Source organism: Mya arenaria, chromosome 11 (assembly GCF_026914265.1).
Source record: "Mya arenaria isolate MELC-2E11 chromosome 11, ASM2691426v1".
Taxonomy (NCBI): domain Eukaryota; kingdom Metazoa; phylum Mollusca; class Bivalvia; order Myida; family Myidae; genus Mya; species Mya arenaria.
Window position 1 is genome coordinate 21,977,429 of NC_069132.1, and position 16,640 is coordinate 21,994,068.

Here is a 16,640-nt window from a genome sequence, read left to right on the forward strand (position 1 = left end):
GCCCATACATATTCTAACAAAAATTTGTGATGATTGGACAAATGCTTCTAAAGTTATTGATCAAACACCAGACTTGACAAACTGTCCACCAAGGTGAAACTGTAATATGTCCTGGCTTATAAAAAGAAGAGACAGGATGCTATGGGTAAAACATGCCCATTGTATTGGGCTGATTTTTTTACAATAGGAATTTGACAGAAAATGATGATAGGAATTGTGTTTAATTGAAGAAATACTAGGTTTAAAATCCCATATACATGTATGTAAAGTTTGTATTTATTTATCATTCAAATGTATTAATTTTAATCAAAACAAAAGTAATATTTGACAGTCTTAAGCCTTTTATATATAATTCTATAAAGTCAGAATTTTACCAATGCTGCTCTTAGCAAAAGCAGAAGTGTTCTACCAAACAAAAGACAGAATGCAGCTCTCTTCTTATTTTTACCCTTTAGGTAAAAAGCCAGCATTAAGTTATAATTATGTTTAAAAGTTAAACATAATTATGATACTATTTTAGACAAATTTCTTATCATGCAGTCTTTTTTTTGGCTTGTATGCTATCACTTGACCAATTCCCTTCCAATATAATATGTCTGAAAATGAAAGGAAATATCTTGCCAAGAGAAGATTTCAGACTTTGAAGTGATATATTCCGTATCCATGAAAGACAATGAGGTGAGAAAAGCCTAAGTTATTGCCAGAATATTGGAAAGAAGAGTTATATGATGCTATTGCCCTCTGACATTTCTTTCCATCCCTCTGGGGACAGTCTTCATTTGCTTGAATTGGCCAACAATGTTCCAAGAAAGTGCAAACATCATGGATATATTTGGGTATCTTGTCAAGAGCTTTTTACAAGAAAGAAAAAGTAAAACATATCAGCCAACAATTGGGTTATCAGTATTGTATCAGAATGTTATATTCATAAACATTATAAAGAATGTTTCAAAGAAACCAATGTTATTGTGTTTGTTTTTCGACTACTTGATTTGCATGTGTTGCAATTGTCTTTACAGGGTTACTTTAACCAGTACCGGTTAGTATTTGCTATTGATAACTGAATCAAATCGGACCAAGCTTTTCAATATACTATCCGACAATGATCGAAAGTTCATAATATTGTTTGTCAAAACATTCTTTATACATATAGTATCATCATGATCATTTAAATGGTTTAACCTATTACTGTCTTAAATAATGAAAAAACATTACCACAAAACACATACAAAATGATGCACATTGCAACAAGTAAGTTATCGTCAGCATTGTATCCATATAAAAGCATATTTAATAGTTATAATTAACCTTCAATAACCTGTTCAAAAAAGGTTTCCCGAACAGAATGCCTAGAGCTGGGCTCTGTGGGATTTGCACATAGAACTGCACCCACTACAACATGGTGAAAGATTATTGCAAAAGGTTTTATGAAATTTATAAAGAATTAAACTCAAATTTCTTATTTGAGGAAAATTTGTAATGATTTGAGCAAAAGTGTTTACATTCACTTGATTTTATCAGCGTTTACTAGATTTTTACCACATTTAAAAAAACACCATATTATTACCAGAAGTAACATGAGTGACATCAATTTTGGACAACCACTATAGATTGTTGCCCACATGACATTGTCAGTGAGGGTTTATCGATTGTACTCGATAATCGTTTTATAAAGTCAATGCAGTTTGTCTGTTGTAGTATATTTTTTTTAAGTTTTCTTAATAAGAATATATCAATTGATATCTCCATCACATAGTACCAGAAAAACTTGAAAGATTACATCAAAAGTCAACATATCTTTTAATTGCTCATATGACTACCGTACTATATCATGTATAGGACGCTAGCATAGATAGGACGCAGGCAAAAAAATAGTTGAGAAAACGGGTAAAAACCCTTAATATATAAGATAGGACGCAGCGGAAAAATGTCAAAATCGGAGCCGAAAAATTGAGGTTGGTCAAGTATTTATAACATATATATTGAAGTAAAAAAACAAACAAAAAATTGTATATGAGGCATATTTTGATAACTGTCTTGTGTATTTCGATAATTATCGTCGTATTTTGGTAATTTAGCGTTCACAACAATGATATATGTCTTGACATTTTGAGAACATTTACGCATATTATAAGACTTACACAAATGCCGTAATAGTCCCGACTGACAGTCAACCGTTGCAACCGTTGCAATAGTCTCGACATGCCTTCTGAATGACAGTCAACAGTTGCAACCGTTGCAATCGCAACAAAACTGATGATTGTTTTGATAAGGCTTGTCGCTGTGCGGATTAAAGCATGTCGGCATAATTAAGTGTCGTTAATTAGCCTTGCCAGCGGAAGGCACATCGGGTAAAGTGCGAACAAACAACCATAAGGTATTACCATCACAATAGTTTGTTCTATTGATGTTTTTCTAATGACAGACAGCGGGTGTTTTTCACACCTTCGCACATTTGAAAAGATTTGATAGTGATAATAATGTTACTTAACGTTATGCACATTCCTTTATCAATTTTTTAGAACAGTTACATACAAAATGTTTTGTAAAATATCGAAACATTAAAATCATAAACAACGATTAATTGATATTTACCTCCTTTCCCGATTTCCGTTACCGTTATAACTCAATCCAGTTAAAGTGACATCGAGATTTTGTGAGTAGCGTCCCTTTTATAAAAAAGTAAACACTCATGTTTTTTTCAATTTATTTCTCAATAAATCATTTTAAAGTAAACATTCAATATATTTCTGCGTGTGTTCACTTGCGTGATTTTACCTACGTCAGTTGTTCTTTTCGGTGACGCAGTACAGATACTTACTATTACCGCGTTCTTCCCCGGTCCGATATTTTCGACCTGAAATGGACTTGGAAAAAAACAGATGAAATTCTAATAGCATAGAAAGGACGCAGGCAATTTTTAAGACGAGAATTGGGGGTAAAAAAGTGCGTCCTATGCATGATATAATACGGTAATAGAAACTTAACCATACTTACCACCACATTATGCCAACACTTCATGTCACCCACCAAACACTATACTTGTCATGTCCACTTCAAAATTCTTGCAACACGTTGTTATGTTTTCAATGCTGTCCAAATCGTGAAATAATGAACTTTCTTCAAATATTAACACATAATAACATGCATAAATGTCACTGGGTCTATCTCTTGATACAACGATCACTTAAATAAAGTTTGCTGAATATGGAGATGTGGAAAACAGGAAAATTCTAGTCCATCAACATCGGCAGAACTAGAAATCTACTGTCGTGTCTTCATTTACATCCTGAAAAAATACAAAAACAACAACTCAGTATAAATATTAATGAAACATATGAAGGACAAATATTAATGAGGTGTTATTTATCTCGATTTCTTTCTTTGTAATGCATTTATTTGCATAATTACAGCTGCTTCCATTTGGACTGCTGGTAATCTGAAATCAGGGAGTCTAACTGTTAATAATCGTCAACTCTGAAAAATAGTCGGAGGTCTGTTTGAATATTAAGGAATCATGCCCAAAGCAGGGTGAAGGGACCCTTTAGAAATTGTTTCCAAAGTCAATTATATTCATTTCACGGTATTCCCTACAGTTTTTAAGGCAAAAGTTTGATGAGCAAAAAACATTTTTTACAACCGTACAATAGTCTGAAGTTAAACACTCTTAATCTGGATTTCAGGATTAATCCACAGAATGTAAGACACTGTCAAGTAATTTATTACAGCAGTTGCTATAATTGCAAAAAGGTGAGGCCAATGATCACATAATTTTTGCTGTTGGTAGAAACTATCATTTGATGCATTATATGTAGCTTTCACAGAAAATGAATCAAAAAGGTTCAAATGTTCTTTTCTTGCGGCTTATCATGACTTATAGTCACTCCCAAAAATGAATTTCCTTATGAAATGCTAATTAATTTGTGGTATACAGACATGCAAAGGTACAATGTGCCATGCTGATGGCACAGACAATGATTGATGCTAAGATGTTGCTAAGATGTGAATAGGTTTTCATACAGAAACAGACACATGCTGATTGTGATATCTGTTTTCACAGATAAACCGACACATGTTGATTGTGATATCTGTTTTCAGAGAGAAACAGACACATAATGATTGTGATATCTGTTTTCAGAGAGAAACAGACACATAATGATTGTGATATCTGTTTTCAGAGAGAAACAGACACATAATGATTGTGATATCTGTTTTCAGAGAGAAACAGACACATAATGATTGTGATATCTGTTTTCAGAGAGAAACAGACACATAATGATTGTGATATCTGTTTTCAGAGAGAAACAGACGCATGATGATTGTGATATCTGTTTTTAGAGAGAAACAGACACATGTTGATTGTGAAAAACAGAGTGAAACAGACACATGCTGATTGTGGTATCTGTTTTCAGAGAGAAACAGACGCATGATGATTGTGATATCTGTTTTTAGAGAGAAACAGACACATGTTGATTGTGATATCTGTTTTCAGAGAGAAACAGACACATGTTGATTGTGATATCTGTTTTCAGAGAGAAACAGACACATGTTGATTATGGTATCTGTTTTTATAGGGAAAAAGACACATGTTGATTGTGATATCTGCTGATATCAAAGGGATACAGATGGGCATATACCTAATTAAAAAACATTGATGATATAGGCTGATATACAATGTTGATGCTATTGGCTATTATCAGGGTTTAAAGATTGGCATATACTCATACAATGTTAATGCTATTATGGAATATAAAATGTTCATTTCATTGACATAATATCAAAGGTTTACAAATGGGCACATAATTATAAAATGTTGATGCTATTATGTGATATAAAATGTGATGCTATTGACTTATATCAAAGGTTTACAAATGGGCACAGAATTATACAATGTTGATGCTATTATGTGATATAAAATGATGATGTTATTGACTTATATCAAAGGTTTACAGATGGGCACAGAATTATACAATGTTGATGCTATTATGTGATATAAAATGCTGATGCCATTGACTTATATCAATGGTTTACAGATGGGCTGATAATTATACAAGGTTGATGCTATTATGTGATATAAAATGTTGATGCTGTTGACATGTATCATAGGTTTACAGATGGGCACATAATTATATAATGTTGATGATATTATGTGATATAAAATGCTGATGCCATTGACTTATATCAAAGGTTTACAGATGGGCTGATAATTATACAAGGTTGATGCTATTATGTGATATAAAATTTTGATGCTATTGACCTATATAAAAGGTTTACAGTTGTGCTATCTATCAATTAAACAGAGAAAAACAGATTTGCAGTGACAGACAATGTGTTTGATACTAGGAAAAACAACCAGCATTTCACATACCTCAAAAATGTACCATAAATACTTGCTGAATGGTGCAGAATGATGCAATTGCACATAATCAACTTCAGATGGATTTCTTGAGATTTCTTTTGCATTGTTCAGGAATGTTTTTCTTTAACAACATGCATTTCATATGCTTCAGAAGGAGATAATTTTATGTTCATCTATTCTGAGAAAAGGGAGAAGCCTTTGAAAATTACAATTCTGATCAAATAAATGGCTAATCATCACATGTTATGAATTTGAGCATGCTGTTTGGCTGGAGGCAGAGAGGTAAGGTTTCTTAAACCAGTTCAATAGAAAACATGAACATTCACCAGGAGGAATATAGGCTCGGCAAGTTCTGTTTCAATTTGCAGAAAGTGAGCTTGTGAATCTTGGATGAAACAGGCAGATAATGCAATCCAGTAAGCCCTTGGGTCAAAAACAGCTGGCTGTGTACATACAAACTAAACAACAACACACCTATCTACCATGTTGTATCAAGCTATGATCAACTGGTTTCAGCTTGCCAAAAAGCTCTCTCCCAGCTTTTCTCTTTTTTTTTCTCCACTTCATGATTTATAGCTATCATAACAAAACCATTGAATTTTCAATCTGATGAGTATACTTCACAGATAATCTTGGCCTGCTTCATACACAAGTCCATTGGCAAGACTGTTGCATGTGTTTCATGGCCAGTATTCCATGTGCACTGCATTTGTCCACCTCCGCTGTCTTTATCCATCATCTGTTTTAGCATTTTAAAACAGTAACCAATGGTGTCCATGACTGTCCATCACAAGAATACAGAAAATCATATCTCTAAGAAAAAATATCATATCTGATAATTAGTCATTCATTTCAATAACCGCAAATGTATTCAACATTTTCAGTTACAAAAGTCTGATAAGAAATCACGAAATAGACTTTATTTACTGTTTCATTTCCATTTAGAAAATTGTTAACATTGAGCAAAGATATATTAAGAAGTTTCATTCTCCGTAGGTTTTACTTTATGACAACGATTTTCTGCAATTTATTTTATTTAATGTTCATAAAATACATTTTTCCTACAGTTTCTGTATATTTTACGAGCCAATATGTGCCCACTAAAACAGGCACATGGTTCCCAGGTGAATGTGGACACATAGAATTGATCCAACAGTATTGAACTGGTTTGTCTTTACGTAGTTTACGCAGACAGCCAACACAGATAGCGTAAGGGGACAGAATGCACACGGAATACCAGCCTATAAAATCAACATATTTCAGGGATGTAATTGACCTGGCAGCTGGAGGGCTGAAACCATTTCGGCCATGGATTCTTGGAGCACTTTTAGGGTCAAAAGCACACTGCCGTAGAAGAAAAACTGGCTTTTTAGAAGCTCTTTTGAGGGTTCTTCTGACTTTAAATTTGAAGCAAACTGGAATATCAACTCTAACAACCAAAAGCGCACTAGTATCTTTTTTAATCAGCTAAAAAAAAAAAAAAAATTTTCATTTACCATTTTTTTTTATTTTATTTTTTTTGGGGGGGGGGTCCCTGGGGCCATTAGATCCGCGGAATTCCGCGGACAAATCACATCCCTGATATTTTCAGTCAAAGCAATAAAATGCGTCCATCTTTCATTGAAACTAATTTTTTCAGTAGTAATATATCCAGTATATATTATATATATATATATACTTTTATTTTTGAGATAGCTGTATCATGGAAATATGTGTAATTGCTTTCCAGATTCCTAACACAAAAGATTCCTATTTTCCTGAAAACTTTTATTTTTGATTAACAGAAACATAGATGTACTTATTTATTTATTTACATTTAAAATCCTCAATATATATTAAATTGACTTAAAAATAATAAAACAATCACTACCAATTTTTGCTATGCACCACAACTTTCGGTTTTCGGTTTAAACTATTTTTCACGAAACCCAACAATATAACAATATGGGCCGCCATGTTCATAACTATAATTTTGCCCGCATCCCCCCGCGCCCAATGCCATACACGGCACTGCAAAGTTTTAAATAATGGTAATTAAGGTAGCTGTTTTCAATTTACCAAAGGCTATTCTTTTCAATATACTTACCCCTACCCAATATACTTATACTTGAAATTGATAAAGCATAAACATTGATAAATACATTACACCTAAAAAAAAACCACTCTAACTATTGAGACATTTTCAGGAGAACATGAATGAAAGTGGCTTGGGTCAAACACTCGTTCAAACGAAGTTCAAAGCCCATGGTCAAAGACCTTTTTGCCTTATTTTCTGTGGAAATTCGCTATTTTTAACCACCAATAATAAATCTCATTTATTTATACCCTAACATTGATTTGATCACGCTCACGTCGTCAGAGGTCATAGTTCTGAATGGTATAAAACGTAGGCTGTTTTATGATGAAATACAGGCAATATATCAATGTCTATTATTAACAAGTGAAAACAATATTTATTTGGCACACACATATACAAATAAATCTCTGGTAAGAATTTTATGCAACTAACAACAAACATAAGGATAACAAGAGCCATCGTAAGACAGCGTGCTCGACTACGCCGCTTTGACTTTGAATACAATAACGTATAAAAATACCAAGTTTGGTCTCTTTATGTCAAACCTAACTAAAATTATTTGATACATAAGGTGACTTTGATGCTGCCCTCCCACCAGCCCGCCCAAACAATGACGCATGTCATTCAAATAACTTAATTTCCCATTATGAAAATGTGGTTAAGAATATACAAATATGTCTTTCAAAGGAAATCAAAAAAAATAATAAAAAAATTCAAGGGCCATAATTTGTATTTAGGCTTAAAACGGAGTTATGTTTCTTGTTGTAAGATGGTCGTATATACTTTTGAATTTTATTAAGTGCATTTAATGAACCTAAAACTTTAACCTAAGTTCCATAGTCAATCAGGGGCCATAATTTGTATAAAAGATAATATAGAGTTATCTAACCTCATTATGTGATGGCTCTGAACATCTGTGTGAAGCATTAAGTTAATTGAATGAAAGGTATTGGAGTTTTAAGTGAAAATCCCAACTTTCCCTAAAACTTTAACCTAAGTCAATCAGGGGCCATAACTTGTATTTAGGATAATATGGAGTGTTATGTAACCTCATTGTGGGATGGTCCTGAACAACTGTGTGAAGTATTAAGTCAATTGAACAAAGGATATAGAAGTAATAAATAAATATTCCAACTTGCCCTAAAACTTTAACCTAAGTTCCATAGTCAATCAGGGGCCATAATCTGTGTAAAGAATATTATGGAGTTATCTAACCTCATCATGTGATGGCCCTGAACAACTGTGTGAAGTATTAAGTCAATTGAATGTAGGGTATTGGACTTATAAGTGAAAATCCCAAATTGCCCTAAAACTTTAACCGGAGGCCGACGCCAACGCCGACACGAGTAGTATAGCCCACCTATTCTTCGAATAGTCCAGCTAAAAACGATTATCTTCTCAATAAGAAATAATTATTTCTTGCTTATCTCAATAATTTCCTTTGCGGGGTCATAAAAGTTATTTCCCAACAATTTACGGCAATGACGCAATCTCAGCGGCAACGTGTTTTTTGCAAAGATGCATGATTCCATGGTAGTGTAAAAATAAAAAACCTCGACAATGTTAAGTGTTTCAAATTATGCTTGGTCCAATGGATTGGTTGTATATTTCGAATCTGCCTTATATTTATATCAGTTCATCAGCAGTTAGCAGGTATTGATTTTAATCAGGTGAATCAGCAGATTAAGCTGGGTCAGAAGACATGATATAATCTCAAACACTTAGCCGATTTAAGGTTAATAGGATGTTTTTGCCAAAAAAAATTGGATAATATTGGTAAAACATTACTCAATTCAAGAGAGTAAATCTTAGGCACAATAACATTACCTGCATATCATCCATAAATAGTTAAAAAATAAAGAAAAAATATTCATCCTCACACATTTACAGCATTCCGTCACTTCACACAGGGCTGAACAATACACTAGCCGATAACCCAACCTAGTATAGCTATGAAACGGGATTGATGTTCATGTTCTGCTCCAACAAGCTTGTAACACCAAGTAAAACTGCTCCTTAGACACTTGTCTTCACGCCTTTGTCATATAAACCATCCTTGGACATCCTCAAGTGACAATAACTGTCCTTGTTATTAAACATTCGGCCCTTCCTGTTTGTACTATTACACAAGCAATTACTTTCAAGTGTTTTGAACAATGAGTCTTCTTGTCTTAACTGCTATTAGGTATGAGAGTACTTCTTTCTAATGGCAAGTATAGTGGTATTAATCATAGCACAAGCGGATTCAGGTTTTGGCACACCCTGCTAATGCCCCCCCCCCCTCCCCCACACACACACCTAAAACTGTTCAAGAAAACATAAGGTACCTTGTTAGACTAAAATTAGCCCAAATTTTTAAGGGCAAGACCCCCAAAAACCCTGTGGACATGTTAACTGTCTAGTTTGGGGGCTCCTGGGGAAGGGGGGGACTGTTCCAAAGTGGGCCCCAAAAGTTTGCCTTCTCTAATATCAAATCCTGGATTGGCCCTTCATAGGAAATGAGACTTTTCTTGAAAAAAATAAAAATTGGTTAAGACTTGAATTGCGGGGCTTATGTCATAATATCAGAGTATGAACTCAGTTGGGCTGGTTAATGTGTGTGGAGGACTCCATGCTTACTTTATTAAACCAGCCCAAATGGTTGTGATGTATCATTCAAGTTGAATATAAAGCATCTAAAAACTACTTATTACCCTACCACCTGATAGCTAGAAAAAGGGGTTGACAAAACAAATAGCTTTGATCTATCTAAGTATTATTCAATCACATGCACCTTAGTAGCAAAAAACCCAAAACATTTAAATGTTGGCAATTAAAAAGTCTCAACGTTCACAAATTCCTCCCCAATAATATGTTTAGTTTATATGTTTCATTAAAAGCCCTGGAAATGGATGGGTCTTCCATGGCCCAGTGGACTATGTTCTGAGGAAAACTGAGGCAAGCAAAGGTTTGAATCCTCATTAATATTTTCTCTATATTAAAGGCACATTAGTCGCTGATTTGTTGTTATCAAATGTATAACTTTTCTGAAAATAATGCACAACATATGCAGGTAATAAATTGAGACATGAAATTTATTTTATAATATGATAATAAAATAAAAAACAAGAGCTGTCACAGTATGTGACGAATGCCCCCGAATGTGACATTGACCTACGAACAAGGTCAGTACATGAAAAGTTGATCTTGCCTTTATGTGTCAAATACATATGGCAAGTTATTTTAAATTTCCTCTGAACATAAAAAAATACCACCCATACTTGACAACCTACACTGTTATGTCCTTATATTCAGAATTCCCTTGTAAATAAACACTTAGTGTATCTTTCACCTTAGAGGTAGGGACATGGGTCTTGCACAGGACACGTCGTCTTCGTATGTGGAACACATGTAGCAAGTTATTTTAAAATCTGTCCTTACAAGGGAAAGTTACAGCCCAGACACGACAACCTATACCCTATGTCCTTGTATGCAGCACTCCATTGTGAATAAACACTAAGTGTGACCTTGACCTTTGAGGTAGGGACACGGGTCTTGCACGCGACACGTCGTCTTGGTATGTGGAACACATTTGGCAAGTTATTTTAAAATCTGTCCATACAAGGGAAAGTTACAGCCCAGACACGACAACCTATACTCTATGTCCTTATATGCAGCACTCCATTGTGAATAAACACTAAGTGTGACCTTGACCTTTGAGGTAAGGACACGGGTCTTGCACGCGACACGTCGTCTTGGTATGTGGAACACATGTGGCAAGTTATTTTAAAATCTGTCCATACAAGGGAAAGTTCAGCCCGGACACGACAACCTATACTCTATGCTTATATGCAGCACTCCATTGTGAATAAACACTAAGTGTGACCTTGACCTTTGAGGTAGGGACACGGTTCTTGCACGCGACACGTCGTCTTGGTATGTGGAACACATGTGGCAAGTTATTTTAAAATCTGTCCATACAAGGGAAAGTTACAGCCCGGACACGACAACCTATACTCTATGCTTATATGCAGCACTCTATGGTGAATAAACACCAAGTGTGACCTTGACCTTTGAGGTAGGGACACGGGTCTTGCACGCGACACGTCGTCTTGGTATGTGGTACACATGTGGCAAGCTATTTTAAAATCTGTCCATACAAGAGAAAGTTACAGCCCGGACACGACAACCTATACTCTATGTCCTTATATGCAGCACTCCATTGTGAATAAACACTAAGTGTGACCTTGACCTTTGAGATAGGGACACGAGTCTTGCATGCCACACGTCGTCTTGGTATGTGGAACACATGTGGCAAGTTATTTTAAAATCTGTCCATACAAGGGAAAGTTACAGAGCCGGACGGACGGACGGACGGACGGACGGACGGACGGACGGACCGACGGACGGTGCGATTTTAATATGCCCACCTTCGGGGGCATAATATGTAGGAAAATTAAATATTTCTAAAAATAACCAAAAAAACTCTCCAAAGTGACAATGCCCCTGATTTTTTGATAAAATAAATCTAATCCCTAACCTACTTGCCATAATAATTATGAATTTAAAAAAATAAATCAGTAAAACTGCATTTCTTCAAAATTTCAATAAAGAGCTGTATCCCTTGAGACTGAATATCGCAAAAAAAACACACACAAAAAAACAACCTTGACATATGAGTGTAACTGTGAAACATTTTAACAATGAAAATAAAAATTCATTACATATTAACTTTATGACTCTCACATATCTAGAGTAGTAGTTCACAACAAATACTAGGAAACCTTGATATCATCTCATTAACAGTACAGCTTGCCTCTGGACTAAAAGTACATTTCAAAAGTGCAAGCATTATAAACCTTATTGCTTCATGTTAAAAGACCCCTGAAGTGATTTCATGACTGCTCTGTTAGGGAAATACTGGCATCTTATTGTGTAGCTCTACAGGAATAGGTCTCAGAACTAACTGGCAACTCTTGTTTCATGCCTTCTTCATTACCGGACAGGTGGTCGAAATCTCCTCTCTGTTTTCTGTCTTGTACCAGTTCTTGATTTTCAAGTAAATACTGATATTACATTAATTTAATTAAGCTTTTGATTAAAACCAGGCTTCTTACAAGTATCCAAAACTATATGCATTCAAACAGAGGCCTGTCAAATCTATAATAGATCATAGTTGTAAGTTCAAATTATTCTAGTTTTATAATGTTATGTCTTAAGCTTTTAATAATGTATGTCAGACAAAACATGAAGAAATACCACAGCATGCACAAGACTAGAAATGCAGTTCTCATATCACCAGAAACTCATACACTGAGTTTTGTATGAAAAGATTTCATATTTTTGTGTGTTATGCTAAAAATAAGGTGTGAAGGTAAAAGTTAAATTGAAATACAAACAGAAGATAAAGAGGACTTATTTGATGTCACTTAGGCCACACCATATTAAAGCTGCACTCTCACAGATTAACCATTTTAACAACTTTTGTATTTTTTGTCTTGGAAAGAGCAAATTTTTGCGTAAATATCTGCAAACCAATGATATAAGATTGCTGACAAAAAATCAGATCGTAGATTTTCATATTTCCGTTCAAAAATTAATGTTTTATGGCTTAAACCGTTATTAACGGTTTAAGAAAAATGCATAAAATATCAATTTTTGAACTTATATATAAAAACTGCTATCTGATTTTTTGTCAGCAGTCTTATATACCTGGTTTTTATAGATTTTCGCAAAAATTGGCTCGTTCCAAGACAAAAAATTAAAAAGTTGTCAAAACATTCAATCTGTGAGAGTGCAGTTTTAATGTTTGTTCTCCAGATTTACTCCACCTATTTTTCATAAAAATGCAATAAAAATATTTTCATTATTTTTCAGCGACTGCTCCTACTTTTCGCCCCAAAAAAAACTAGACAAAAAATGATAAACAAAGCTTCCTTGTTTCATAAGCAATACAAATCATGTTAAATCGTGTTTGTGACAACTTCTGAAAGACAGAAACAGGTCTATAACATGAATACCTTGTGGGGTATTTCCTCTAACTTACACTTAAAAGGGTGAATTATGTTTATTTAGTAATATCATTTTATGTACAGCAATAGATGTTTTCGCTTTCACTCGCTCAAGTTATTAAGCAAAAGGGTAAAATTGTTTTTTTTATTCCTTTTTTTGCTCACTGTAGATAAATCATTATAAAGGTATGGCCTTATTTTAAAAAGTCAACATTACCCATGTTTATTATTGCTGAGTTTAATCTCATCTTTTCTTGCCAAGCTTCAGACTAAAGGGTAATTTACCTGTAGGCTATTATACTTCATCTTTTAACAACTATAACTAATGTCCTGGCACTTGTTTAAACCAGCAACCTCCAGCAACAGAAACCAGCTAATAGACCATTTGATTATGCTACGTACTCCGGTTTGTGAAAAGGTTGTATTTGTCTGCCTGTGGCCCATGGGATCTCTGGTTTATGCCTAATAAATGACGCATTTCTCATGACCTCAGTACTGGATATATAATGGACACTACAGGGACAAGCCCAGTAACCAGAACTAAACTACTACCTTGTTTTAGAGGCACATGGTTCAACATGTAGACAGATTTTTGCTCAGAAGTCATATAAGAATTTCAACTATCAAGGGTATCTTTGGCATTCATTGATACACACTTGTTGTGTCAGATTTTGACAATGTATCAAACAATGTTACGCTAACTCCGCCCATCCTTAATCAGTCAGATTTTACTTCAGGTCATGTATATAAAGTATAACTTCAAATGAGCTTTTTAGACTATAAAGTGTATCTAATATAATGACTTACCCTACCTATAGCCTTGCCTTTATCTCCATTTCTTCCTTTTTGAAGACAACACTGTCCTTTTGCATTTACACCGAAATCTGAAATGATGACCAATTGACTGTTTAAAACACCTCTGAAACTGAATACTGAATAAAAGACACCTATCATTTATTATACTGCACAAGTCATTTCTATGATGAATGTTCTATATATTCATTAGAACCATTTAGATATATGATTAACTGAAACATAAGACAGGTTTATTTTTTAAACATAAATTATGAGCGTTATTATACATGTATAAATAATTGTTCATCAATCAATTGGGCTAGCCATTAAATAAATGAATTGTTACAAGTCATCATCAAAGCATGAAACAACACAAGGAACAAATATGTTGCCAGTTTAATTAAGAATCATTATCTTGTAAAAAGAAAGTCTTTGGTTTGAAAACGACCATCAACATAATTTAAGCTGCTCTGTATTTGCAAAATATACATTTAACATTCATTTCATTAATCTAGCTACTACCTCACATAAACTACATTAGTGTTCCTTAAAGTATTACATTTGTTTTTACAAAATACCTACTTGAAATACAGACAGATAGTCCTCCGAGTATTGCTAATTCTCTACGCCTTTACAAATGAATAAATTCTTCACAGCTTAACACTCACTGAAAAGTCATCTACAATTAGTTCAAAATAATCTGAGAACAGTGTCAAGTCGACAAGCAAGTCTTGTATTAAAGCCCCTGTCTTCCTGTGAGGGCAGGATCGATAATAAATTGTGCGAAGTCTTGCAGTATCAGAATGATTCTCTGGATTTCTTCTCAGAAAAACAACTTACAGAGACAGCTATAAGAGCCAGTATTGATGATGATACACGACTTGATCTCGCCAAGATTCCAACAGAAACAATTGCAACTTTAATTGCATTTTCAATGACACAAACCCCAGCTCACTAGTCTTCTTGCAAGTACATGTAGAATAATTAGAAAATTCTCTTAAATTCCACCAATGTTCTAAAACTTCTTGACATGACAGGCAGCATGAATTTCCAATCTCAGAAATTAACAATTCTAATCAAGTTATTATAGAAGAAATTGCTTTTTTAGTGTTTCTTTCCTTCCAGCATTGGCTCATGCTTTAAATAGGTCAAAGAAGACATTAAGACTCTTCAGGTTAATTATGCAAGCACAACTCAATTCTAGAGCCCAAAATACATCCCTACTCTTGCAAATGTGTTTTGTATGGAAATACATTCAAATGCCAGCACTTTCCCAGGAAGCTATGATAATCACATATCTTGCAATCTAGGCTAACGGGCTCAAAACCACACTGCACTCACATCCAATGATGTCCACTGGTATGGCTGATCGTTAACTGCTAAGTGGATGACAATTAAAGTAGGAAAAACAGAACAAGGTCCTGAATGATTCAAGTTGTAAATTAATATCATTCTAGTGTCACATATTCGTTATTTTGCAACAAAAGTAAGGTCAGTGTTTGTTAATTATAGTGCCAGCCCCCTCTTAATTATTTGAGTGTGCTGGCCGGCAACCTACCAGAACAAGCCTGTTGGTGTTCCAACCTTCCACCTCCCACTTCATAGGCAGACACCTTTACCAATCACTGGGCAAGGGAGGCTTTATATTTGTAAGAACTAAATTGAAGCCAGTATTAAAGTTGAAAACAGCAAAAAAACTTGTCGCCAGCTGTTCCTTTCCTAAGAGTTACAAATTTACCACTTACATTTGTAAAGATCTTATGTCACCTTGATATGACGAGATTAACCCTTGGGGCAAATTTGCTTACTGACTGTATGACTATTATTTTTTTGAAAGACACACATATTTCTTTATTATTTCCTGAAATAACCGCAACTATTTTATCATATATTTGCAATATTAATGGCTTTATCATTTAAAGGGGCTGCACTCTGTATGATGAAATAGCGGAAAAAAAGAAAATTGTCCAAAACTGACATAAACTTGGTATCGATGTGTACAATGCATTGAAACTTACTAACTGAAGAAACTATAAACACATAGTTTACCATTAATTTTTTTTTCGCAGTTTTTTTTGTATTTTTCCATTAAAAAAGATTACTAAGTATGTATACCTTAAAATTCATTCCTTATGCGTGATTGGCTTAAGTCGATGTTATCATGTGATATTACCAAGTTAGGTATATAGCTTAAATATTCAAACCGGTTAGGGTAAGCCTTCATAGCACAGTGGATCAACACTGGACTGCAATTTTGTCGACAACGGTTCGAACCTGGTCTCCAACCCAATTTTTTTTTACATTTTAGTATTATTTTACAATTATGATATCAACGAGTAAAACATTTTATTAAATAATTATCCTGAGATTCATTACAGAAAAAACTTTTTTGGGTGCCAATATGGTGTATAGTCCCTTT

General features: G+C 34.3%; 1 protein-coding gene across 4 annotated transcripts in view; it reads right to left on the minus strand.

The window, feature by feature from the left end:
* Window positions 1-16,640, minus strand: part of LOC128209131 (protein dispatched homolog 1-like) — a 42,104-nt gene that overhangs the window by 16,998 nt on the left and 8,466 nt on the right. The window contains exons 1-3 of one of the 4 annotated variants that reach the window (XM_052913008.1): window positions 14,804-14,872; window positions 14,234-14,310; window positions 2,998-3,289 (exon numbers count right to left, since the gene is read on the minus strand). In XM_052913008.1, coding sequence (XP_052768968.1) covers window positions 2,998-3,005 — 8 coding nt within the window. In that variant the 5' untranslated portion in view covers window positions 3,006-3,289; window positions 14,234-14,310; window positions 14,804-14,872. Of the gene's footprint in view, window positions 1-2,997; window positions 3,290-9,316; window positions 9,545-14,233; window positions 14,311-14,803; window positions 14,873-16,640 lie in introns of those variants that run through there. The other 3 variants (XM_052913009.1, XM_052913007.1, XM_052913010.1) reach the window with 3 other exon arrangements.